We start from the raw sequence: 25726 nt of genomic DNA, 5'->3' as shown, positions 1-25726 counted from the left end.
CCTCAGCATCACATCCCTGCTCTTATGTTCTAGACCTCTTGAAATGAATGCTAACATTGCATTTGCCTTCTTCACCATTGACTGAACTTGCAAGTTAACCTTCAGAGTGTTCTGCACAAGGACTAATTCCCTTACATCTCAGATTCCTGGATTTTCTCCCCATTTAGAAAATAGTCGGTACATCTATTTCTACTTCCAAAGTGCGAGGACCATGCATTTTCCAACATTGTATTTCATTTGCCACTTTCTTGTCCATTCTCTTAATCTAAGTCCTTCTGCATCCTTCCTGTTTCCTCAACACTACCTGCCCCTCCACCAATTTTCGTATCATCTGCAAACTTGGCAACAAAGTCATCTATTCCATCATCTAAATCATTAATGTACAGCATAAAAAGTCGTCGTCCGAACACTGACCTCTGCAGAACACTACTGCAGCCAACCAGAAAAAGAACCTTTTATTCCCACTCGCTGTCTTCTACTAATCAGCCAATGCTCTAAACATGCTATTAACTTTCCTGTAATACCATAGGCTCTGAACTTGGTAAGCAGCCTCATGTGTGGGACCTCACCAAAGGCCTTGTGAAAGTCCAAATATACAACATCCACTGCATCCACTTTATCGATCCTACTTGTAATCTCAAAGAATTCAAACAGGTTCGTCAGGCAAGATTTTCCTTTAAGGCAACCATGCTGACTTAGTTCTATCATGTCCAGTGTCACCAAGTACTCCATCACCTCAACAATTGACTCCAATATCTTCCCAACTACTGAGGTCAGGCTAACCAGTCTCTAGTTTTTCTGCTGGCTCCCTTCTTTCTTGGAGTGGAGTGACATTCATAGTTTTCCAGTCCGCCGGAACCATACCAGAGTCCAATGATTCTTGAAAGATCATTACTGTCTCCACAATCTCTACCGCTACCTCTTTCAGAACCCTAGGGTGCAGTTCATCTGGTCCGGGTGACTTATGTACCCTGAGGTCTTTCAGCTTTCTGAGCACCTTCCCCCACGTAATAGTAATCACACTCACTTTCCTTCCCTCACACCCTTCAACATCTGGCACACTACTCGTGTCTTCCACAGTGAAGACTGATGCAAGATACTCATTTAGTTCATCTGTCATCTCGTCCCCCATTATTATTTCTCTGGCCTCATTTTCTAGTGGTCCTATATCCACTTCCATTTCTTTTATTTTTATTATATACTTGAAAAAGCTTTTCCTAACCATCTTGATATTGTTTGCTAGCTTGCTATCATATTTCATCTTTCCCTCCTAAAGATTTTTTTAGTTGCTTTCTGTGGGGTTTTTAAAGCTTTCCAACCCTCTATCTTCCCACTAATTTTTGCTTTGTTGTATGCCCTCTCTTTTTGCTTTTACATTATCTTTGATATCCCTTGCCACAGTTGTGCTATTTTGCCGCTTGAGTGTTTCTTCATTTTTGGAGTACATTTATCCTGCACCTTTCCTCATTTTGCCCAGAAATTCACTCCACTGCTGCTCTGCTGTCATCCCTGCCAGCATCTCCTTTCAACTGTTGCATAACCGACAACAATGAATATTAATCGAGACAGGTTATATAAAAACAACCAAGCATTTATTAAATATGTATAAACGATAAGGGAAAAAAACAAAGGAAAACTTTAACCGGAAGTTAACAGATATGCAGCCGTTCACCAACTCCACTCCGCTCTGGTTCTTAAAGCGTTAAATGCGAAAACAGTTCTTAAAGCAATACAGTTAGATATAGTTCTTAAAGCGATAACTTCGTAAGTCCAACAGATTTACATGTTCAATTGGGAGAGACTTCTCTGGAGAAAGATTTCTTCACAGACGCACCTTTACTGCTGGTTCTGTCCACAGGATTCACGATGCTGAAAATAAACAGTTTAAATCGACTGACCTTAAATTCCTTTAGAGAGAGAGAGCACCTTTTTGCATGAACTCTTTGCTCTTTCTGGCAAGAGTTATCTCGATGCAGGTAGCTACTACTCCAACGAAGACTCAATAAGGTCGATCCTTTATTAAACTGCCAAACGATGCCGACTCCTCTCGATCCTGCACTTCGATGAATTCTTCACTCTCCCTTCGAATGTTGGAATTGAGTAAATCAACACATCTAGCAAAAATTTCCAGTCCAATAATACAATATCTTGTAAGAGAACGCAGCTTCCGTTTTAAAAATGAAATTGCATCACAAAAACAAACGCAACAGAAACGGACGCACAACACGTTCTACCTGGAAATCTACAAACTCAAAAATCCCACTGAGTCACCTGAGTCGACCCTTATATAGTCACGGGGCACATGTCATCACGTGACCTCACATCGGCAGGAAAGTCACATCAGGTAACCTCCAAAAGACCATTACATCATTCTCACAAAAAAAACAGATCTCCTTGAGCATGTAACACAACTTACTTTGGCCAGCTCCTCTCTCATATCACTGTAATTTCCTTTACACCAAAGAAATACTGCTACATCAGACTTTACTTTCTCCCCATCAACTTTCAAGTTGGAACTCAATCATATTGTTCCTTTACCTTAAGCTCCCTAATCACCTCCAATTCATTATATAACACCTAATCCAGTATAATGGATCCCTAGTAGTCTCAATGACAAGCTGCTCTAAAGAGCCATCTCGTCAGTATTCAACAAATTCACCCTCTTGAGATCCATTACCAACCTGATTTTCCCCAATCGACCTGCATATTAAAATCTCCCACGACTATCATAACAATGCCCTTTTGACACACCTTTTCTATTTCCCCATTGTATTCTGTAGTCCACATCCCAGCCACTGTTTGGAAGCCTGTATATAACTGGCATCACGGTTCTTTTACATTTGCAGTTTAACTCACCCCACCAGGATTCAACATCTTTCTAATGATTTGATACCATTCTTTACCAGTAGAGCCACACCACCCTCTCTAACTATCTTTCTATACCTCTGATACAATGCATAACCTTGGGCATTCAGCTCCCAACTACAAATATCCTTCAGCCATGATTCAGTGATGGCCACATCACTATTCCCAACAATCTGGAAAAGTACAAGATCATCCACCTTATTTCTTATACTCCATGCATTGAGCTATACCACTTTTAGTACTGTATTTGCTACCCTTTTTGATAACTGCATCTCTAACGCACTGATACTCACCCTGCTGGCTGCAATGTTATCCTATCATCTACCTGCATTTCTTAACAGTCTGACTGCACGCTATCTTTGCTTTTTTACCATCTGTCCTGTTCTGATTCCCTTCACTCTGGTACCCATCCCCTTGCCAAATTAGTTTAAACCTTCCCCAAGAGCTCTAACAAATCTGCCCGCAAAAATATTAGTCCCCCTTGGGTTCAGACGCAACTCGCCCCCCTTTTTAAAAAATATATATTATACACACACACACACACACACACGTAATACAGTACCTCCCCCAGAGGAGATTCCAATGATCCAAGAACCTGAAGCACCAGCTTCTCAGCCACGCATTTATCTGCCTGATCATCCTGTTTCTACCTTCACTGGCACATGGCACAGGTAGCAATCCAGAAATTACTACCCTGGTAGTCCTGCTTCTCAGCTTTCTGCCTAGCCCTCTAAATTCTCTCTTCAGGACCTCTTTGCTTTTCCTTCCTAAACAGGTGCCTTGATCTGTATCAAGTACATATGCAATAAACAAAAACAAAAGGGATTTTCATATAGTTTAATATTTGGGGAAATATGCATCCGAAATAAGATTATGAACAGTTTGGTAGCTAATTTGTCCTCAAATCTAAGGAGTACATTGTCCTTAAAAAGCTCACGTAACTATTTAAGCACATTTACCAAGCGCTTGACGGGTGACTGTAATGATAATTACCAACAATTCATAAATAAATGGGTTTTATTTGGATTTGGGTCTAGTGCCCAATCATTTGTTAGCAAAAACTTCAGCTAATTCTGCATCAGCATCAATGCAACCCTCAGTATCAGTGTAACTAACAATGATTGTGACCAAGAAATGTGACAAACACCATTTTTCAATAAACTATCATTTTATTGACGATCATTGCTTTGCAGTAAGGGTGTAAATGGAAAACAAGACATTGGTTATGACTGAGCTTTTGGTAATAAAGCGTGCAAATCATTCAGTTTTCAAATAAAATTTAGATACATTTTCTCATTAGGAAAACTCGCCCAAAACCTTCAATCTTTGTGTAGACACATAGACTGCTATTGACCCTTGCACCATGCTATCAGTCCTTGCGTTCCCTTGGTTGGAGGAGAAACTGTTTGGTATTGAAGATCTTGGGGAGAAAATTAAAATTTTAAATAAAATCACTAAAGGCCCGAATTTCATGCCTTTTAATAAAAAGCAGATTCACTATCAAGTCAGAGCTAGTGACTGAAGAAACAGCAGTTTTCACAAGTAATGTCAAGAAACAGAAAAACTTGACCTAAAGAGGCTGGTTAGTTTTAGTAGAAAATTCTGAACGTATTGGCGTGCATTTCAGTGGTTAACCACAGATGCAATACGGATCGTTAAGTACCCTAAAAACAATTACATGCCTTCGAAGAATGGATGCTTCAAAGCTATTTCTGCAGTTATTCTGGTTGCCGGGTTCAAATCTAAAAGCTTATCTAGAAGATCATAGGCCAGATCTGGGACTCCACACCAGTTCTTTGTGTCTGAAGATTTGGCTTTGCTTTTGAAATCAGAGTTCCACTGAATATCCTGTTTCACTGTTCTGGGCTGGTTTGGAACCTCTTGTGTGCATGACAAGGAAGCACCCTCTGTTTCATCATTCTTGGCATCTGGAACTTGCACTGTGCCCGAGCTATATAAACAATCCACCTGCTCACTCCTTTGGTTTGACTTTCTTTTACTGGAGCAGTGCGTTCCTCGGAGCCTTTCACACAAAGTCCTCAAATCCAGCTTCGGACATTCCTTGCTGCATGACACAGCCTTACCTGGAAATTAGAAATAAGCTTTAAGATTAGCTTTATTTGTCACACGTACATCAAAACATGCATCAAATCAATTCAGTGAGGATTGTGCTACAACAAGTGTTGTCGCAGTTCTAGTACTAACACAGCATGTCCACAGCTCACTAACCCTAACCATTTATCTTTGGAATGTGGGAGGAAACCGGAGCACCTGGAGGAAACCCACGTGGTCACGGGAAAACATACAAACTCCTTACAGGCAGCAGTGGGAATCGAAGCCCAATCAGTGATTGCTGGTGCTTTAGAATGACTGGGGTAACCGCTATGCTGCAGTGCTGCCACTAGATACGATTCTAATCCTTTAAATTCAGACAGTATATTTTCATTAAACAAGGAAAACAAAACATCAATTTTCTGATGCATAAAAATAATATTTTGGCTGAACAACATTGAGGTATGACAGTACTATAGACATGACTATCCTGAAAGAGTCTTCATTCTCAGGGATCAGTCACTATATCCAAATGAACTACTGCTGTGAAATTACATTTGGGGATGAAATGCAAACACTGACCAACATTGCAACCAAAAGTTTTACATTTTAATAAACATAGTAAGTAAATGGAGGGTGGGGAGGGAAATCCCAACACTAGCTCCAGGTCTCTTACAGCTCCCATCACATTTTTTCCATCCTTATCTATTTTCCATAACAATCTGTAATCTATCTTAAAGCACCTCTACCTAAATGATTCAAAGCAGATTTTGTGTACTCTGATTTTTTTAAAAGTAATTTTAGTTTTTTTTGTATCTGGATAAAAGTGTCTAAGGTTACTGGAGCTGTCAGTATCCCCCCCCTCCAGATATGAAACAACAGGCTTCCTACTGGGAGCTGCAAGTATCTGCTAATGAAAAGTACAGGAATGCAGGGATGTAACAAACGTTTTTTTCTGTACTCCAAGTGGAATAGTTTGTACAAACAGTTGTTCTCAAAGGCAACCAGTCCAATGGTACACATGACCCAATGATTAAGTGTGATATCATCATCAGAAGTTTGCTGTGTACAAGGTGGTAATTCTGTGTGACCTGCACTCTGACTGCTCTTAGCGAAGACGTTACCAAAGACAGTAGATTTTGGTTAATTGGGCCAACGATTAATTGTGGCAGCCACTTATGAGGGGTGATTGATAAGTTCGTGGCCTAAGGTAGAAGGAGATGAGTTATACAGCTCTCGTTACATGCACATGCAGTTCAACGCTTTGAGTGATTATGCAGAAAGTTTGAAGTTAATAACTCATCTCCTTCTACCTTAGGCCACGAACTTATCAGTCATCCCTGATGAGTTATTAACTTCAAACTTTCGGCATAATCACTCAAAGAGTTGAACTGCATGTGCATGTAACGAGAATTGTATAACTCATCTCCTTCTACCTTAGGTCACGAACTTATCAACGACCCCTGCTGTGGACACTTTCTGGAGGTCCAAGATCCGTATGCTCCACGACCAGTGGACTAAGTGTGTAAATGTAGGAGGGGACTATGTTGAAAAATAAATGTGCTAGGTTTTCTAAAATTGACTCCTTCTACCTTAGGCCACAAACTTATCAATCACCCCTCGTATTTGGAACACCTCTTATAGAACAAAAATTAATCGAGAAAATTGATTTGGGACACTATATTGTTTAATTGGGACAGGAGATTGGCCGAGTAGATTCTAACTGGCGTCAGTCACACACACTTGTGTGGCCGTTAGATGCTTTACCGTGCTAAGAGCGAACAGTTTTTTAAATAGCGTCAGTTTTGCGTACTTGTATTCAAAAAGCAGTGATTTCTGCCACTGATAGTTGGCAAGACATAAGCAGCAAGAACTGTTTTGCTCACTGCAGTTTCAAGCATTCAGGTTTGGAGACGCCACAAGTAGGTGGGAGTGAAAATGAAACAATTTCACTACTTCAGCAAGTAGAGGGCTACAAAGAATTGGAAGGTATCAACAGTCATCTTACAATGAAAACGAACATCTGGACGATGCAACTAACGATAGTATTTTATGAAGGTAGACCATTATCTGCACCAGGTGTCTGCGCTGATTTTGTTCATTGGATACACTGGATGAACTCCTCCTCCATTGATAACTATTCAGAACTAATACAGTAGTACTATTGAGAGTGTTCTAATTTGTTCTGTATTTCACTTAAGTACACAAGTTGTTACTCAGTTTTTTTTTCTATACCTTTTTAACTATTTCCATGAATCTTCAACTAATTGAAGCAGCCACTTATTCGCATCAAAATCTACTGGTCCTGATGTGCCTCATTTAAACTGAATCCATGTATCTGCAAACTGCCAGCACACATAGCTGGCAAAGACAATGGGAACTGTATCAGCAGACTGGGAAAAGAAACAATGCCACTACTTGCAATCCATTTTATAGCTTCTATCCTGCAAAAAGCTAATACTGTATGACTTCTTAGTCCTGGGCTTTATAAAGCTGTGACATTACCTCGCATCTGTTAAAATCAAACACAGTGGAAATTCCTTCACTCAGAATTGTGAGAGCATGGATTGAGATGCCAACACAAGTGAGCATGCGAGCTTGATTTCAACGTTTAAGTGAAGTTTGGATCGGTACATGGATAGAAGGGATATTGAAGTTTATGGTCCTGGTGCAGGTTGATGGGAGAAGGTAGTTTAAATGGTTTTGGCATGGACTAGATGGGCCAATGGGCATGTTTCTGTACTGTACTTCTCTATGATTATGACTTTACGACATCCAAAGTTCAGATTCTGTCATGCACAAATACAATGAGTAGTAAGAAGAAAACAGAATGCAGAATTTAACGTTATAGTTAAAATGCACTGCAGGTAAACAAACATGCAAAGTCTAGAGTGGCCTCCAAGAAAATGATAACTTCCTCAAATCTTATACATTCAGGAAATTTTGCCAGCAGCAGAAATTATTTAATACATTGCAAGCACTGACATTTCTATTAATAATCTGGACCTTGCCAAGAAGGACATTTTGACCTCCCAAGATTCTAGAGCCTTCTGAAAGGGGTGGCACAGAGGAGCCAGTGGTTCAACAAATACTTGAACTAAATTCCACAAGTTCCCTTATTTTGAAAGGGATATGTTTAATTCATTAGATTGCGTTGCTAAGCTAGGCCTCCAGATTTGATGTCTATCTGTTATTTTTGGAAGTCTTATATCTTTGGAAGGATAAACTGTAACTGAGCACCTGGTAGTTTATGGAAACATTATTTTCTTAGAGCCAACGTACAGAAACAGGCCATTAGGCCCAGTATATTCATGCTGTCCATCATGTATCCACTTGTACTATTCTCATTTTTCACAGATTTCTGTGCTCTGGTGACTCAAGTTTTCAGCTAGCCTCAAAATACACAGTGGTTGTTTGCCAGTCTTTATGTATAAATTCCATTGTATTTCTTTATTTTCCTGTAAATACCTGCAATGAAATGAACCTCAGGGTAGTATAATATATCTACTTTGACTTCCTCTTGCCACCTCTCTGATGCCGAGCAATCAGTCATCAATGGAAAGCTTGCCTCTGTATCCCTTCACCCACTACTCTACAAGTTCCAGGCCCATCAAGGTGTTGAAATCTTTGTCACTTCTACCTCTATAACCACTGTCCTTCGGCCATACCTCCTCTGGCACTACTCCCTGTCTCTTTCGGTTACACTGATGAGTGCCTTAGTGTTATGAACTACACCCGTGTGGAACTCATTTATCAACACTCCCCCAGACCCCCAACAAATGGAAGCTGCTTCACCCACTGAGATCCTCTTGGAAACTGTTTGTTAATTCCACTATGAGACTCAGCCTCCACTCTCTCGGAGAAATAATTGTTTAGTCAGACCCCCACCCTACCTCTTAAATGTATGCACAGTATTCCTTCACATCTTTGCAATGGGGGCAAAATGTTCTTTCCTATCTATTGCCTTCATGATGCATATAATTAGTCAGGTGTCTCTCAGCTATCCAGCCTCTCATCATAACTCTTATCTTCACCCTTTCTCTAGTACAATCACATCCTTCCTGTAGTGCAGCACTCGAAACCGAACACAGCACTTCAGCTTGGCTTAACCACCCCTTTTTTAAGATTGTACCATAACCTCAGTTCTTCATTCTGTGTCCTGATTAATGAAGACAAATATCGCATACTCCTTGATCACCTTGTATACTTGAGCAAATTGCTTCAAGCATCCTTGCACTGGTCTACCAGGGTACCAGTGTTCTTCAGTAGGGTATCACCATTTATTGTACATATATATCCTTGCCTTACGAGTCATAACAAAAATGCATCACCTAATTTTCATCATGGTTAAGTTGTACTTGCCAATGCTGTGTCCATCAATACTGCACTGTAGTATGGGATTAGCCTCTCACTATTAACACCATATATTTTTCATGTCAGCTGACTTACTGGATTGTAAATGTAGGACCATATTTCCCACATTCACAATCCACATATTCATAGCTAACAAAGGGTAAAAGGTCCCAGAGGCAATTCCCAGGTATTCCATTAGTTCCAACTGCAAAAACAACCCTGTATCATTCAATACCACACCAATTTTGCACCACGATAAAGCAATGCCAACTCCGATGGATAGTGGCGCCTAACTGACGTACCACAAACTCCTTTACTCCTATTTGAAGGAAGGACAGTGAGTTCCTGGTGTGCAAAAGAAATGCTTCTAAGATAACATCAAAAATCAGCCTGAAGAAACTCAACATTACATCTAAAAACTGGGAAGACATTGCACTCAATATACTCAGGAGTGAAGGTAGGACAGATTAAAGAAAAAGGTGGGAAAACGTGCCTGGAGGCTGTGGAAGTGAGCGAGGTCCTCAATGAATACTTCTCTTCGGTATTCATCAATGAGAGGGAACTTGATGATGGTGAGGACAATATGAGTGAGGTTGATGTTCTGGAGCATGTTGATATTAAGGGAGAGGAGGTGTTGGAGTTGTTAAAATACATTAGGACAGATAAGTCCCCAGGGCCTGACGGAATATTCCCCAGGCTGCTCCACGAGGCCACAGAAGAGATTGCTGAGCCTCTGGCTAGGATCTTTATGTCCTCGTCGTCCACGGGAATGGTACCGGAGGATTGGAGGGAGGCGAATGTTGTCCCCTTGTTCAAAAAAGGTAGTAGGGATAGTCCGGGTAATTATAGACCAGTGAGTCTTACGTCTGTGGAGGTAAAGTTGTTGGAAAAGATTCTTAGAGATAGGATCTATAGGCATTTAGAGAATCATGGTCTGATCAGGGACAGTCAGCATGGCTTTGTGAAGGGCAGATCGCGTCTAACAAGCCTGATAGAGTTCTTTGAGGAGGTGACCAGGCATATAGATGAGGGTAGTGCAGTGGATGTGATCTATATGGATTTTAGTAAGGCATTTGACAAGGTTCCACACGGTAGGCTTATTCAGAAAGTTAGAAGGCATGGGATCCAGGGAAGTTTGGCCAGGTGGATTCAGAATTGGCTTGCCTGCAGAAGGCAGAGGGTGGTGGTGGAGGGAGTACATTCAGATTGGAGGATTGTGACTAGTGGTGTCCCACAAGGATCTGTTCTGGGACCTCTACTTTTCGTGATTTTTATTAATGACTTGGATGTCGGGGTAGAAGGGTGGGTTGGCAAGTTTGCAGACGACAAGGTTGGTGGTGTTGTAGATAGTGTAGAGGATTGTCAAAGATTGCAGAGAGACATTAACAGGATGCAGAAGTGGGCTGAGAAGTGGCAGATGGAGTTCAACCCGGAGAACTGTGAGGTGGTACACTTTGGAAGGACAAACTCCAAGGCAGATACAAAGTAAATGGCAGGATACTTGGTAGTGTGGAGGAGCAGAGGGATCTCGGGGTACATGTCCACAGATCCCTGAAAGTTGCATCACAGGTGGATAGGGTAATTAAGAAAGCTTATGGGGTGTTAGCTTTCATGTCGAGGGATAGAGTTTAAGAGTCGCGATGTAATGATGCAGCTCTATAAAACTCTGGTTAGGCCACACTTGGAGTATTGTGTCCAGTTCTGGTCGCCTCACTATAGGAAGGATGTGGAAGCACTGGAAAGGGTACAGAGGAGATTTACCAGGATGCTGCCTGGTTTAGAAAGTATGCATTATGATCAGAGATTAAGGGAGCTAGGGCTTTACTCTTTGGAGAGAAGGAGGATGAGAGGAGACATGATAGAGGTGTACAAGATAATAGGAGTAGATAGAGTGGATAGCCAGCGCCTCTTCCCCAGGGCACCACTGCTCAATACAAGAGGACATGGCTTTAAGGTAAGGGGTGGGAAGTTCAAGGGGGATATTAGAGGAAGGTTTTTTACTCAGAGAGTGGTTGGTGCGTGGAATGCACTGCCTGAGTCAGTGGTGGAGGCAGATACACTAGTGAAGTTTAAGAGACTACTAGACAGGTATATGGAGGAATTTAAGGTGGGGGCTTATATGGGAGGCAGGGTTTGAGGGTCGGCACAACATTGTGGGCCGAAGGGCCTGTACTATTCTATGTTCTATACACCTGGAGGAAATCTGTTCAAGAGAGACCTCTACTGTGCCTCAGAGAACGAACAGCAACTGCAGAAGGAGATAATGAACTAAAAGATCTAATGACTAACCACAGCCATCACTTACTCTTTCCACACTGCACTGGAGTAGACAACCCCTTATGAGATCATACTCTACTTGAGTGACTGTGCTACTACCACTACTACTAATTTTGGATCTAATTTTCCAACTTTCTCTGGATCTCATTTGGCACTAGTCTCCCATGCAGGACCTTGTCAAAGGTCTTACTGAAGTCCACGTACAGTACTGTGCAAGAATCTTTTGCACACACATATATAGCTAGGGTGCCTAAGACTTTTGGAAAGTACTGTATTTGCCAACATAGGGCAGAGAACAAATTTGCAAATCTGGCGGGATCAAAGAATGTTGGGAATGGCGAGGGTGGAGCGCTGCGGGAGGGATGTGGGACATGTGACAGTGCTGGGGGGGGGGAGGGGTGCAGACACACCCAGCCCTGAGATACCAAGCAAGGTTATTTGATTCCAAACAGTTGGTTTATTACAGAATGTCTCTCTGGTGCTTCCTATTCTCTCCCCTCTTCATTCCCCTTTTCCCATCCATGATTCCCCCTCCCTGGCCCCTTCCCGCTCTCAGTCCACAATAGACCCATATCAGAATCCGGTTTATCACTCACATATGTCATGAAATTTGTTTTTTTTTTTGACAGCAGTACTATGCAAGTCTTAGGCACCCTAGCTATACACGTGCCTAAGACTTAGGCACAGTACTGTACGCCTCAAGACCATGCTGCCTTCATCAACACACTTCGCAACTTTTTCAAAATGTTCAGTCATTCAAGTTGCTGCGACATGATCACTCCCTAACAAAGCCATGCATTAAAGTTTGACTAACTGCTGCTTCCCCAAGTGTAGGTGATCTCCATCCCCTTATTTCTTTTCACTAATGTTAGGCTCACTGAGATGTCAGGGTTAAGTTTTTTTTACACAGAGAGTGGTGAGTGCGTGGAATGGGCTGCTGATGGCGGCGGTGGAGGCGGAAACGATAGGGTCTTTTAAGAGACTCCTGAATGGCTACATGGAGCTTAGAAAAATAGAGGGCTAAGGGTAAAGCCTAGGTAGTTCTAAGGTAGGGACATGTTCGGCACAGCTTTGTGGGCCGAAGGGCCTGTATTGTGCTGTATGTTTTCTATGTTACCCAATCATCAAAATTGCTGCTGCTGCACAATTTGTCCAATGTCACACAAGCTCCACATTCCAATTCCTTTATGACAATAAAAAATAATTTTGTGTCAGTCTGGCTCAACTGAAGGCATGTGGTCAGAAGATGCAGAGCTCAAAATTATTTCGGTATTAGCCTAGGTTTTTGCACTCACCAGATGAATAAAGGCTGACACTTCATGTTGTTGCAGCTACCTCTCAGATGAAATGTTAAACCTAGGTAGATCTGCTTTCGCAAGCAGAACCATTTCAAAGAAAGCAAGGTAGATATCCCAACACACTGCCTTCTTCTGGCACCTCGATCAAGATTACTGAAAACATATTGCTCTGAAATTTCTGCAGAAAGCAATCAGTCCCACATAACTAATCATCTGTTTCAAGTCCACAATTTTTAATTGCACATTTAAGGTTGGAACTTTGGTGAAGTTCAGACACATACTCATTCAAATTGCTTGATAGCCAATTCCATCTGCAAGCATGGCTTCAAAGGCTGTCAGAGGATTTCTGTGGCCTTGCTGAACAGGTCAGCACTATCCATCCCAATGAAGTTCTTAAATGGAAACCTCCTCCGGGGAAGCGCAGGTCAAGCTGCTCAAGTAAGACCTGGCCCAATACTGAGACAATTATCAATTAGCGTTTGTGGAGTAAGATCACATTAACCATATTTTAAACCTAATGTATTGGTTTGAGGTGACTTTGTGTACCCTGAGATCATTAGAAGCACTAGACATGCAAGTCTCACTTCCTCGTTGAATTCTTTGGCTTCATTAGTGACTATTTTGTATTTACTTCCTTTGGGTTTGTTCCTTGCTCACAAATGAAAACCTCTTCTGCATATGAATGCTATCGCATTCTTCATAGTTTAAAAGGTCTCCATAGAGCACCCAAAATAACGGAGAACAGACCTGGATCGCTGTTTATTTCTTTATGGTCAGCACCTCTCTACAATGACATTCATGCAAATCTTTCTGAAACTTTTCCACATCATTTGTTACAGAATATTACGCACTGTACTCAGTGGGTGGACAATGCAATATATTATGCCAGTTTAACTTTTCTGTTTGCAATTATATCTTCCTGTTGCCAGCTTTCACCCAATAGGAACTGCATCAAATTATCTGAAATTCCTTTCACTTAGGCCATTACATCTGGCAATCTAAACACCCATAGGCAATGTGCTCCATGCACAGGCAGTGTCTTACAAATATATAATTAATAAAACATGTTTGTGCACCCACAAGGAACTGCATCAAAATGTACAAGTCATTTCAGAAAGAAATTATTACATCTGGCAATGAGAAAGCCCATCATTATGACCTAAAAAGGGAGTGTGCTGATTTGATGACCAACCACTCCATGGAGCAATTTATTGAATTAAACATGCCCATATGCAAACAGACCCAATAAACAACCCATACTCATGCAATAACAATGTAATATTTTAAAAATCCTGTACAGTTTCAAACTAAAGGCATACTTTCCATGAAAGAAACATTAACTTGTGTTCTTTGCATGTGGTAGTCTCAAGTGGATCAAATATGGAACAAATTTAGTCATTATCAGGAGCTTCAAATGATACATAGACCTGATGCTAAAATTTCCTTCAAATGAACTCTAGTAAAAGGAGGCACACACTTGTTGTGTTCTAATAAACTACATATTATTTTCAATTTCAATGTCAATTATGCAAGATTTCTCAGAACTCCCCCCTCCACATTTAGTATAAAGACTTCTAGCAAAACATCTGGCCAGTTTACTTGGTTAAATATTGTGTTTTTGTCAAAACTTTCCAGCTCAGGACTTTCTTCAGTTTTGAAACATTTATATTAAACTTTTCAATACTGCCAGGCAATTTTCAGAAAGCCAACATTATTTTTAATATAAAACCAGGTATTAATTTCCTAGTGAAGTCCTGGAGGTCCAACTCTGCATGCTCTTTACTCTTTAAATCTTGAACTTCAGCTAAATATGATGGGAGATGCTTGTATATGTTGCTGTTAACATTTCTCCTGCAGCTGGCATAGTGAGATCATAGCCACAATGGATCTGCCTGCTCTAAAACCACATTGCAACTCTGCATAGATACGTTCAGCCCAAAAGACTCGGGCAAAGGCCTTTCCCACAAGGCTGAGGTAGTTGTTACTGCCACTGTGGTCACCCTTGTTCTTGTACATCAGAATCAGGTTGATTATCACTGGCATGAAATTTGTTAACAGCAGCAGTTCAATGCAATACATAATAGAGAAGGAAAAAAGTAAAAATAAATTAATAAATAAATTACAGAATATGCATATTGAATAGATTAAAAAACATGCAAAAACAAATAATATAGATTTAAAAAGTGAGGCAGTGTCCATTGGGTTCAGTGTCCATTTAGGAATTGGATGGCAGAGGGGAAGAAGCTGTTCCTGAATTGCTGAGTGTGTGCCTTCAGGCTTCTGTACCTCCTCCCTGATGGTAACAATGAGAAAAGGACATGGCCTGGGTGCTGGGGGTCCTTAATATTGGACACTACATGGTGACTACGTTGGTATCTCATGTCTTCTGGTACGTAGCCTTTCTCCCAGCAGACAGAGGAGCTTGTGCTGATGGTGCAGCAATGCTTGTTTGCCATTCTTCAAGACTTCTGGAGGGTCTTCCCAGAACTTCAGAGGGTCTCCTGGAGGGATATCGCCATTTCCAGGGGTCTTCCCACAAGCAAGATAGTCAATGGCTTTGCGGAGTTCTTCTAGTGTTGGTAGTGCATTTAGCTCCTCCATGACTGTTGGATCTGGGATAGCCCCGAATGCAGTGCTTATGCCCACATTCTGGGCCGAGTACAACCCTATGTAGTGCTCAATGCAGCATTAAAGCTTGCCTTGATCAGATAAGATTTCTCCAGTTTTAGACTTCAGAGGGGCAGCCTTGGTGTCAGAGGGCCTTCTTGATGCCTTCATACATGCTTCGTGCAACCCCTGTGTCTCCAGCAGTCTGGACACTGCTGCACAAGTTCAGCCAGTAATTGTTGGCGTGGCGGTGGGCAGTCTTCTGGGCCTTGTTTCTCGTGTATCAGGTGCAGGGGTTGGGATCATTCTTGTAGGCAAGGAGGGCTCTTTGTTTAGCTTCAGTCACTGGGTCCATTTCCGCCCAAACTTTCCTCATGCCAGTCTGCTTGCGTGTGTTCCCTCTTACTGAACGCAGTTATATGGTATTATATGGTGTAGATGGTATTATAGAGACAGGACAACTTGTTCTCGATTGAGCTGTCATCAGAGGTGGAGACTCCCATAGTCTCTTCAAAGTAGTCAATAAATTTGTTTGGCACTGAATGCACAGCAAATGTTGATGCGTAGTTAACTCTTCCTCTTACAGTGGTGCAGCTTCTTTACTACAATTCCCACTTTGTCACTCTTCATCACATTCATTAATTTGACAAAGGTGTTTGTTCTGGTCAGCAAAAGTAGGCTCTTCAAGTTACTGCAGAAGACAGGCTGCCCTCCAAACCACTGAGCATGATTACTTCCTTCCATGAAGAGACGCACAGTACTGTCTGCTTTAATGGCACAACTTTGGAAGCCTTCCCAGTGAGAAGCAGAGTATACAAGGCTGCATTCTGGCTTCAACACTTCTCAGCATCACCTTCTCCATGCTGCTTCAGTATGCTTTTGGAGAATGAGCTGACGGCATCTACCTACATACCAGAGCTGATGGTAACCTCTTCAACTTTGCTTGCCTTCGCTCTGAGATCTTTATTCGTGAGCTGATGTTCATTGATGACGCAGCATTGAGTTCCACACAGAACCCAACTGCAGCATCTTATTGACCACCTGTCCCATACCTGCAAGGAGTTTGGGCTGACCATCAACTTGAAGATAACAAGTATGCCCTAGGACACTGACTCCCCCCATCCATCGCAATCGATAGTCACACTCTAGAGGTGATTGACTACTTCACTTATCTTCGGCCAACCATCACAAACACTCTGTCACGTAATGCTGAGCATCAGAATTGCCAAGTCTGTAGCTGTCATGGCTAGGCTGAACAAGAGTGTGGAGCAACAGCCATCTGACTGAGAAAACCAAGCTGTGTGTGTACCAAGCCTGTGTTCTTGGCACTCTCCTCTACAGCAGAGAAACCTGGACAATCTATGCTACTCATGAGAAGAAACTGAATAGCTTCCACCTGCGCTGGCTCACATGAATCCTGCACATTGCTTGGCAGGACAGGGCCACTAATATAGAGGTCTTACAACAGGTATCCCCAGCACATTTACCCTCAGCCAGAGGTGGCTCAGATGGTTAGGACATAGCAGGTGAATGGACTCTGGCTGAATCCTGAAAGACCTGCTGTATGGGCAGCTGGCAGGGGGTGCATGCCCAGTTGGTCGCCCACAAATTCGCTTCAACATTAACTGCAAAAAGGATCTGAAGCGGACCAACATTGATGTGAACAGCTGGGAAGATGTGGGAGACGAGCAGGCTGCCTGGAGTTTGGCAGTTCCATTGGGCATGCAAAGAGCAGAAAATACCCACGTTAACAAGCTGGCTGCCAAGAGAACTTGAAAGACGAGGAGAGCCGCTCCAACAGGACGTCCATCTTCCTTCACCTGCAGGTGGTGTGGAAGAGTCTGCCACTCCAAAGCAGGACTTCTCAACCACTCTAGGAAGTGCATCACCACCAGCTGACAGTGCTACCTACCCACTGTCTTTCGAGACAGAACGATGTCAACAACTTGTATATGTTGTCAACCTTTTTTTCCTGCAATTCAGAGAAGCTCCATCTGTCCCATATTTGAATTAGAATCAGGTATATCATTACTGCCTTAAATGTCATGAAATCTTGTTTTGCTGCAGCAGTATAGTACAAAGACATTACATTACTATTAATAACACATTAAGTAAACAGCATAAAAGATAAAGGAATTATGAGGTAGTCCTTCCTAGCGTGTCGCACCAGACAGTCAGCCATTCTAGTCTGGCGCGTAGTGTCAGGATTGGTCTCCTTTCGGATTAACCAGGTCCCAATATGAACGTTCCTGACTTGACCCTTGTTTTTTTTTTTAACCAGGCAGAGTGGCTAGCTCGACGCTCAACCCGGCATGGATGGAAAGCATGCTCAGGGGGTGGCCCGACTTGCATTCGAACTTGGGACCCTTTGCTCCGAAGTCCGACGCTGATGCCACTGCGCCACGAGCCGGCCCTTATGAGGTAGCGTTAGTGGACTATTCAGAAATCTGATTTCAGGCAGGAAGAGGCTGTTCCTAAGGATTTTCAGGCTCCTTCAGCTCTTCCCTGACTGTAATAATGTTTGTAACATGGGTGAATCAACACAAGATACACCATGATAAATGTGTACAACTTCAAGATGTAGTGTTGCTCCACTGCTACCCTGCTGAGAAAACAGTGATTACAACTTCCTACAATTTTTTTCTTTCTCTATTCTGCCCTACAATCTCTTCCTTTCTCTATTCTGCCTAGAGGGTGATGTTAATGTTGAAGTACAATTTCATAAACATTAGCAGCATGAGGCTATACCTCAGCCAAAGTTGATTCTCAACATTTTAACTAGAAAGGCAAAATCTCGATGATTCACAGGCTAGAAAGCCATCACAAAGCTCACCGACTCTGCTGAAATTTTGGATTACTATTGTCAAATGTATCAAGAACCAGCACGCTCTTTGTTATATTTTGCACTGTACTGCTGCCACAAAGCAAATTTCACGATGCATGTCAGCAATAATAAATCGGATTCTATGTATGATGCGACCATTACCAAAAGCTTATCTTGCATACTACTTATACAGATAAAATCATTACACAGTACATCGAGCTAGAATAAGCTAAAACAATAACAATGCATAATAAAGTGTAAAGGCTACCAAAAAGGTACTGCGTAGGTAAACGATAAAGTCCAAAATCATAATGAGGTAGATTGTGAGGCTAAGAGTCCATCTTACTGTACAAGAGGTCTGTTTACAGCTTGGATAATAGTGGGATAGCTATCCTTGAGCCTGGTGGTAAATGCTTTCAGACTTGCATTTCTTCTGCCCAATGTGAGACGGGACAAGAGAGAATGTGCAGGGTGGGTGAGGTCTTTGATTACACCTAGTGCTTTACTGAAGCAATGAGAGGCATCAATAAGCCCGCACAGCTTCTGTGATGTGCTGAGCTGTGTCCACAACTCTCTGCAGTTTCTTACGGTCATGTGCAGAGCAGATACTATACTAAGCTGTTATGCATTCAGATAGAATCCTTTCGAAGGTGCATTAATAAAAAATTTAAAGAGTTGATAGGGACATGCAAACTTTCTTTAGCCTCTTGAAGTAGAGGCATTGGTGAGCTTTCTTGGCTGTGACATCAACGTAGTTAGACTAGGGTAGGCTATTGGTGATGTTCAAATCTAGGAAGTCGAAGTTCTCAACCTTAAAATTGTTCAATTCGACAAGAGCATGTCAATGACTAGGGTCCTTTGTTTTGTTGACATAAAAGGAAAGGTTGGTGTCATGGCACCATGTCACTAAGCTCTACTTCCTTCCTGTACTCAGATTCATTTTTATTTGAGATGTAGCCCACTACAGTGGTATCATCTACAAACTTGTATATGCAGAACCTAGGCATGCAGTCAGAGCAAGGTTGTCTGGAAAGCTGAAGTTCAGTATATTCCCACTAGGGAAGCCAAGTAGATTCACCAAACAAATGCAGATATAATGAAATCTGAAAAGGGAAATTTGGGGAGGACGTTTAGCATGAGGTCTGACTGGAATTACTTGGATAACCAAGAAAATAAAAGGTAGTATCAAATTAAAAGCTCATGCGTGCAAAGTTGCAAAGAGTAGTGGGAGACTGTAGGATTAGGAAAACTTTAAAAAGCAACACAGAACAACTAAACAAGAAATAAGGAAAGGGAAGATAGAGTATGAAAGTAAATTAGCACAAAATATAAAAACAGATAGCAAAAGTTTTTATAAATATATAAAGCGGAAGAGGGTGGCTAAAGTCAACGTAGGTCCCTTGGAAGACGATAAGAGAAAATTGATATTGGGTGATAAGGAAATGGCTGAGGCATTGAACAACTATTTTATGTCGGTCTTCACGGTGAAGGACATGTCTAATATGCCAAAGAAGGATGTTATGGACGAAATGGGAGGTGAGGACCTCGATAAAATCACTGTCACTACAGAGATAGTGATGAGCAAACTAGAGGGCCTGAAGGTAGATAAGTCCCCTGGTCCTGATGGTATGCACCCCAGGGTGCTGAGGGAACTGGCGGAGGTTATAGTAGACATGTTGCTAATCATTTACCAAAACTCTCTAGACTCTGGGCAGGTCCCGGCAGATTGGAAGACAGCAAATGTCATGCCACTCTTTTAAAAAAGGATGTAGGCAAAAGACCGGCAGCTATAGGCCAATTAGCTTAACATCTGTAGTCAGGAAAATGCTTGAAGCTGTCATTAAGGAAGAAACAGCAAAACATTTAGAAAGGAGTGGTTCCATTAGACAGACACAGCATAGATTCAGAAAGGACAGGACCTATTTGACAAACTTACTGGAGTTCTTTGAGGACATAATGAGTGCAGTGGATAGAGGGGAACAGGTGGATGTCGTAGACTTGGATTTCCAGAAGGCGTTCAATAAGGTGCCGCACAAGAGACTTATAAATAAGATATGGATGCATGGAGTCAGAGAAAGTGTATTGGCATGAATAGTGGATTGGTTAACTGATAGAAGGCAGAGAGTTGGTATAAAAGGGTGTTTCTCCGGTTTGCGGTCAGTGGTGAGTAGGGTGCCGCAGGGGCCGGTGCTGGGCCCGCAGCTGTTTACTATTTATACTGATGATTTGGAAGAGGGAACTGAGTGTAGCGTAGCAAAATTTGCTGATGACACTAAACTAAGTGCAAAAGCAAATTGTACAGAGGATGTGGAGAGTCTGCAGAGGGATTAGAAAGGTTAAGTGAGTGGGCCAAGGTCTGGCAGATGGAATACAACGTTGGTAAATGCGAGATCATCCACTTTAGAAGGAACAATAGAAGAGGAGATTATTATTTAAATGGTGAAAGATTGCAGCATGCTGTTGTGCAGAGGGACTTGGGAGTGCTTGCACATGAATCGCAAAAAGTTGGCTTGCAGGTACAACTGGTTATTAAGAAGGCAAACGGAATGTTGGCCTTCATTGCTAGAGGGATTGAATTCAAGAGCAGGGAGGTCATGCTGCAACTATACAGTGTACTGGTGAGGCCGCACCTGGAGTACTGTGTGTAGTTCTGGTCTCCATACTTGAGGAAGGATATACTGGCTTTGGAGGCAGTGCAGAGGAGGTTTACCGGGTTGATTCCAGGGATGAAGGGGTTAACCTATAAGGAGAGATTGAGTCGTCACGGACTATGCTCTCTGGAAGTCAGAAGAATGAGAGGGGATCTTACAGAAACATACAAAATTTTGAAAGGGACAGATAAGATAGAAGTAGGAAAGTTGTTTCCATTGGTAGGTGAGACTAGAACTAGGGGACATTGCCTCAAGATTCAGGGGAGATGATTTAGGACAGAGATGAGGAGAAACTGTTTTTCCCAGAGAGTGGTGAATCTGTGGAATTCTCTGCCCAGGGAAGCAGTTGAGGCTTCTTCACTAAATAAATTTAAGATACAGTTAGATAGATTTTTACATAGTAGGGGAATTAAGGGTTGTGGGGAAAAGGCAGGTAGATGGAGCTGAGTTTACGGACAGATCAGCCATGATCTTATTGAATGGCGGGGCAGGCTCGATGGGCCGGATGGCCTACTCCTGCTCTTATTCCTTATGTTCTTATGTAATTACCGAAGAATAAAATGAGCTGAGTGACAAGGGGCTGTGACGACAGAAGAAAATATTTCTGTCAAAATGTATATTTTTGTTCAATTGTCAATGTTAATGCTCTGGTTCCGCATAGAAAGAAAACTCCTGAGCATAAATGCTAGTCGATATTCAAAGCCTATTTAAAAAAAAATCTGTGACAAATACAACTATGCCCAAACATTGCTTTTGACATGAAATTATTGGATATTTAAAAATAATTATGATCTGTCTTAACATTTTCAAGAAACAAAGAAAACACTCAATGATCTTAAAAATAAATGATTTTACAATGCATATTACTTACCAAATAACTTAGCAGCCTGGATGGTTTCTTTCGATCCACGAATAGTCATTATCTGTGCCAATGCAGTTAAATCATCACTGGCTTTGAAAAATGGATAACGGGCACTCAGTAAGGAAAGGAAGACAACGCCTGCAGACCACATGTCGATAGCTGCAAAACAAAAGCATAACCTGGGTCCACACATAAAAAGCCAGGCTAAAGGTAATTTATTTCCTAACACATATTTTAAAACCACTACAATAGAATTTACAAAGCTTAAAAAACTGTTCTAAGTTTATAAACTTTGATCTACAAACAAAAAAACTCTAACATAAAAGGTGCTGTCACATACAAATTTTAAAATTTACATCCCACAAGATGACACTGATATTGAAGCTCTTATGAAAAGCTGCCTTTCATTTGCCATGCCATGATCAAATAAGTCATTCAATTTACTGTTACTTGTACATATCGCATTACATTGATTTGAAAAAGGGGACAAATTGCAAAGTTCAATCAGTCTTTAACTAACAAAATGGGTGTTTGGTTGGACTGGTTAATATTTATTCTATTTCAACCCACTAAATACTTTTGTGTTAGTTAAACACTTTCCCTCTAATGTACAAGTTGGTGCCTATGGTATATGGACACAGAACATTGACAACTATGTGACCAGTAATTTACTTAAAAACCCAGAATCTGAATTCAGAAGCAAGCTGGTTTCTACTGTACAAGCCACAAAATTGCCTGGACTGATCCAGACAACCAAAATTTTCCCAGAGGGTTGGCTAGATCACAAGTGGAGAGGTTCTGCATGCTGACATATGACATGCAGTATGTAGTGCTGGGTAGGGTGAGGTGAGGTAAGTGGGGAAGCTGTCAAATGTTCAAAATTTCTGATATTCAAAAAGATATTTAAATATTAAACAAAATCCAAAACAATTCATACAAAACAATTGTACTCAAGTCCTTTTGCAATATATGAAATTATACCATCTGCATTCTTTTGCTTGTCCAATATACTTGCTGCCTTTAACCTCTATTGTGCCTCATGTTAATCTTGTTGATTTATGTACATGGACAGCTAGGTCCCTCTGAAAATCACCAACTTTTAAATCTTTCACAATTTAAAATGTACTTTGTATCTTTTCTCCATAGTGAATGACATTTTTTTTCATATTACATACCATCCTTACCCATTCACTTAACCTGTTTACCTCCCTCTGAAATTATGCAGTTTCGTATCACTAGCAAACTTGGAAATACTACATTTTATCCATACCACTTTGTCAAATTATTTATAGTTTGAATAGCCTGATCCCAACTAAACTGCCTCAAAACTCAAAAATAACTGATTTGTTTTCTGTCCATTAACCTTGGGGAGATTGCCTGTAGATTACTCCTAATACTGAGTTCTCTCATTTTGTTTAACAATTTCACATAGCCCCATATCAAAGCTCTTCTGTAGTTCCAAACACACCACACAAATTATTTCACGTTTCAACTCTGTTTCAAGCTCAAAATTTCTCAAAAATTACTTCCTTCATAATTCCAAGATACTCTGCCGCATCCTACCATCAGTTTAAGTGTTTAGTTTTATTTTAACAAAAGATTTTAGCATTTTCTCCATTAATGATGTCAAGCTAACTATTCAGCAGTTTCCTATTGTGTTTGTCTCTTTTCTGAGAGAGATTGCACTTGCTAGCTTCCAGTCTCTGGGGAACATTCCAGAATCAACGGAATTTTGGAAGATGAAACCAGAGTATCAACTATCTCCAAAACCATCTCTTTTGGCATGCCAGGAAGCATGCCATCAAGTCCCAGGGATCGCCTTGAATAGAACATATTGAATGGAAAATAGAAGTGGATTTCGGAACTCAAAATGAACATGTGTTCATTTGAAGCATTCTTAGTTTGAAATATTCAACCAGTTGAATTACTTAATGAAAACTCCACAGTGACAAACATTGCATTAAAAATTCTTACTGTAAAGGATGACTGATTCTTATTTGAAAGAAAAACACAAGGCATGCATACACGGCATAACTTAGTTTATATGTATTTGCTAGCTCAATATGTACTGTAGGGAGCTTCCTTTACTGAAATGGATTTGACTTTGCCAACACAATTATGATACCTAATAAAAGAATTAATTATCCATGTCACATCTGAATGTCGTGACAGCAAAATTATTTTTAGTAGTATTTGTTTTATTAGACTGTAAAGAACACATACACATTACAAATGTCATTTGCTGTACAAGGTTATCTCTTAGTTAAATTTGCAAAATGAACCTCAAAACATTTTTAAACTGATGTCAGTAAAATCCAGTGTAACAAATATCTGCAGCATTAAAATACATCCTATTGGCCTGATAATTAGAAGCTTAATTAGGCCCTCACAACAAAAAATGTCTCCTCCCTGAGAATGAGAAATTTGATGAGTTGCTCCCCAAGGTTTGCCTGTCCACTGTTGATGATAACCTAAGACTATCCAGTTTGATGTAAAAGTTCTCAATTTTAACTTTATGCCTATTTTCAGTAGTAAGGGAAACACTGGGAAGCTAATAGTTACTGAAAAGCCAAGTTTCTGAGTTGTCTTCAACTGTTGCATGCAATAGCATACCAATCTGTCTTTCAATATTTTATCGCGTACATGGCATGTGAAAGGAGAATATAAGGTCCTGAAAGGAGAATATAGGGAGCTAGGTCCTGAAAGGAGAATATAGGGAGCTAGGAAGGGAGTTGAGAAAAAGGACTGCAAAGGTAGTAATCTCGGGATTACTGCCTGTGCCACGCGACAGTGAGAGTAGGAATGCGATGAGGTGGAGGATAAATGCGTGGCTGAGGGATTGGAGCAGGAGGCAGGGATTCAAGTTTTTGGATCATTGGGACCTCTTTTGGCGCAGGTGTGACCTGTACAAAAAGGACGGGTTACACTTGAATCCTAAGGGGACCAATATCCTGGCAGGGAGATCAGCGAGGGCTACTGAGGTGACTTTAAACTAGAATAGTTGGGGGGTGGGAATCAAATTAAAGAGGCTAGGCGAGAGGAGGTTAGTTCACAACAGGGGGATGGGAACCAGTGCAGAGAGACAGAGGGGTGTAAAGTGAGGGTAGAAGCAAAAAGTAGTAAGGAGAAAAGTAAAAGTGGCAGGCCGACAAATCCAGGGCAAGAATCAAAAAGGGTCACTTTTCAACATAATTGTATAAGGGCTAAGAGAGTTGTACAAGAGCGCCTGAAGGCTTTGTGTGTCAATGCAAGGAGCATTCGTAACAAGGTGGATGAATTGAAAGTGCAGATTGTTATTAATGATTATGATATAGTTGGGATCACGGAGACATGGCTCCAGGGTGACCAAGGATGGGAGCTCAACGTTCAGGGATATTCAATATTCAGGAGGGATAGACATGAAAGAAAAGGAGGTGGGGTGGCGTTGCTGGTTAAAGATGAGATTAATGCAATAGAAAGGAAGGACATAAGCCGGGAAGATGTGGAATCGATATGGGTAGAGCTGCGTAACACTAAGGGGCAGAAAACGCTGGTGGGAGTTGTGTACAGGCCACCTAACAGTAGTAGTGAGGTCAGAGATGGTATTAAACAGGAAATTAGAAATGTGTGCAATAAAGGAACAGCAGTTATAATGGGTGACTTCAATCTACATGTAGATTGGGTGAACCAAATTAGTAAAGGTGCTGAGGAAGAGGATTTCTTGGAATGTATGCGGGATGGTTTTTTGAACCAACATGTCGAGGAACCAACTAGAGAGCAGGCTATTCTAGACTGGGTTTTGAGCAATGAGGAAGGGTTAATTAGCAATCTTGTCGTGAGAGGCCCCTTGGGTAACAGTGACCATAATATGGTGGAATTCTTCATTAAGCTGGAGAGTGACATAGTTAATTCAGAAACAAAGGTTCTGAACTTAAAGAGGGGTAACTTTGAAAGTATG

The 25726-nt window shown here is 41.3% G+C and overlaps 1 protein-coding gene across 1 annotated transcript in view; it reads right to left on the bottom strand.

Moving 5' to 3' along the window:
• Window positions 1–4037: 4037 nt before the first annotated feature.
• Window positions 4038–25726, bottom strand: part of cdc7 (cell division cycle 7 homolog (S. cerevisiae)) — a 103518-nt gene continuing 81829 nt past the window's right edge. The window contains exons 11-12 of the mRNA XM_072273416.1: window positions 21799–21948; window positions 4038–4949 (exon numbers count right to left, since the gene is read on the bottom strand). Coding sequence (XP_072129517.1) covers window positions 4540–4949; window positions 21799–21948 — 560 coding nt within the window. The 3' untranslated portion in view covers window positions 4038–4539. The remainder of the gene's footprint in view (window positions 4950–21798; window positions 21949–25726) is intronic.

Source organism: Mobula birostris, chromosome 12, assembly GCF_030028105.1.
Source record: "Mobula birostris isolate sMobBir1 chromosome 12, sMobBir1.hap1, whole genome shotgun sequence".
NCBI classification, from domain to species: domain Eukaryota; kingdom Metazoa; phylum Chordata; class Chondrichthyes; order Myliobatiformes; family Myliobatidae; genus Mobula; species Mobula birostris.
Note: the sequence above shows the minus strand (reverse complement) of the source record. Positions and strands in the feature narration are given on the sequence as shown.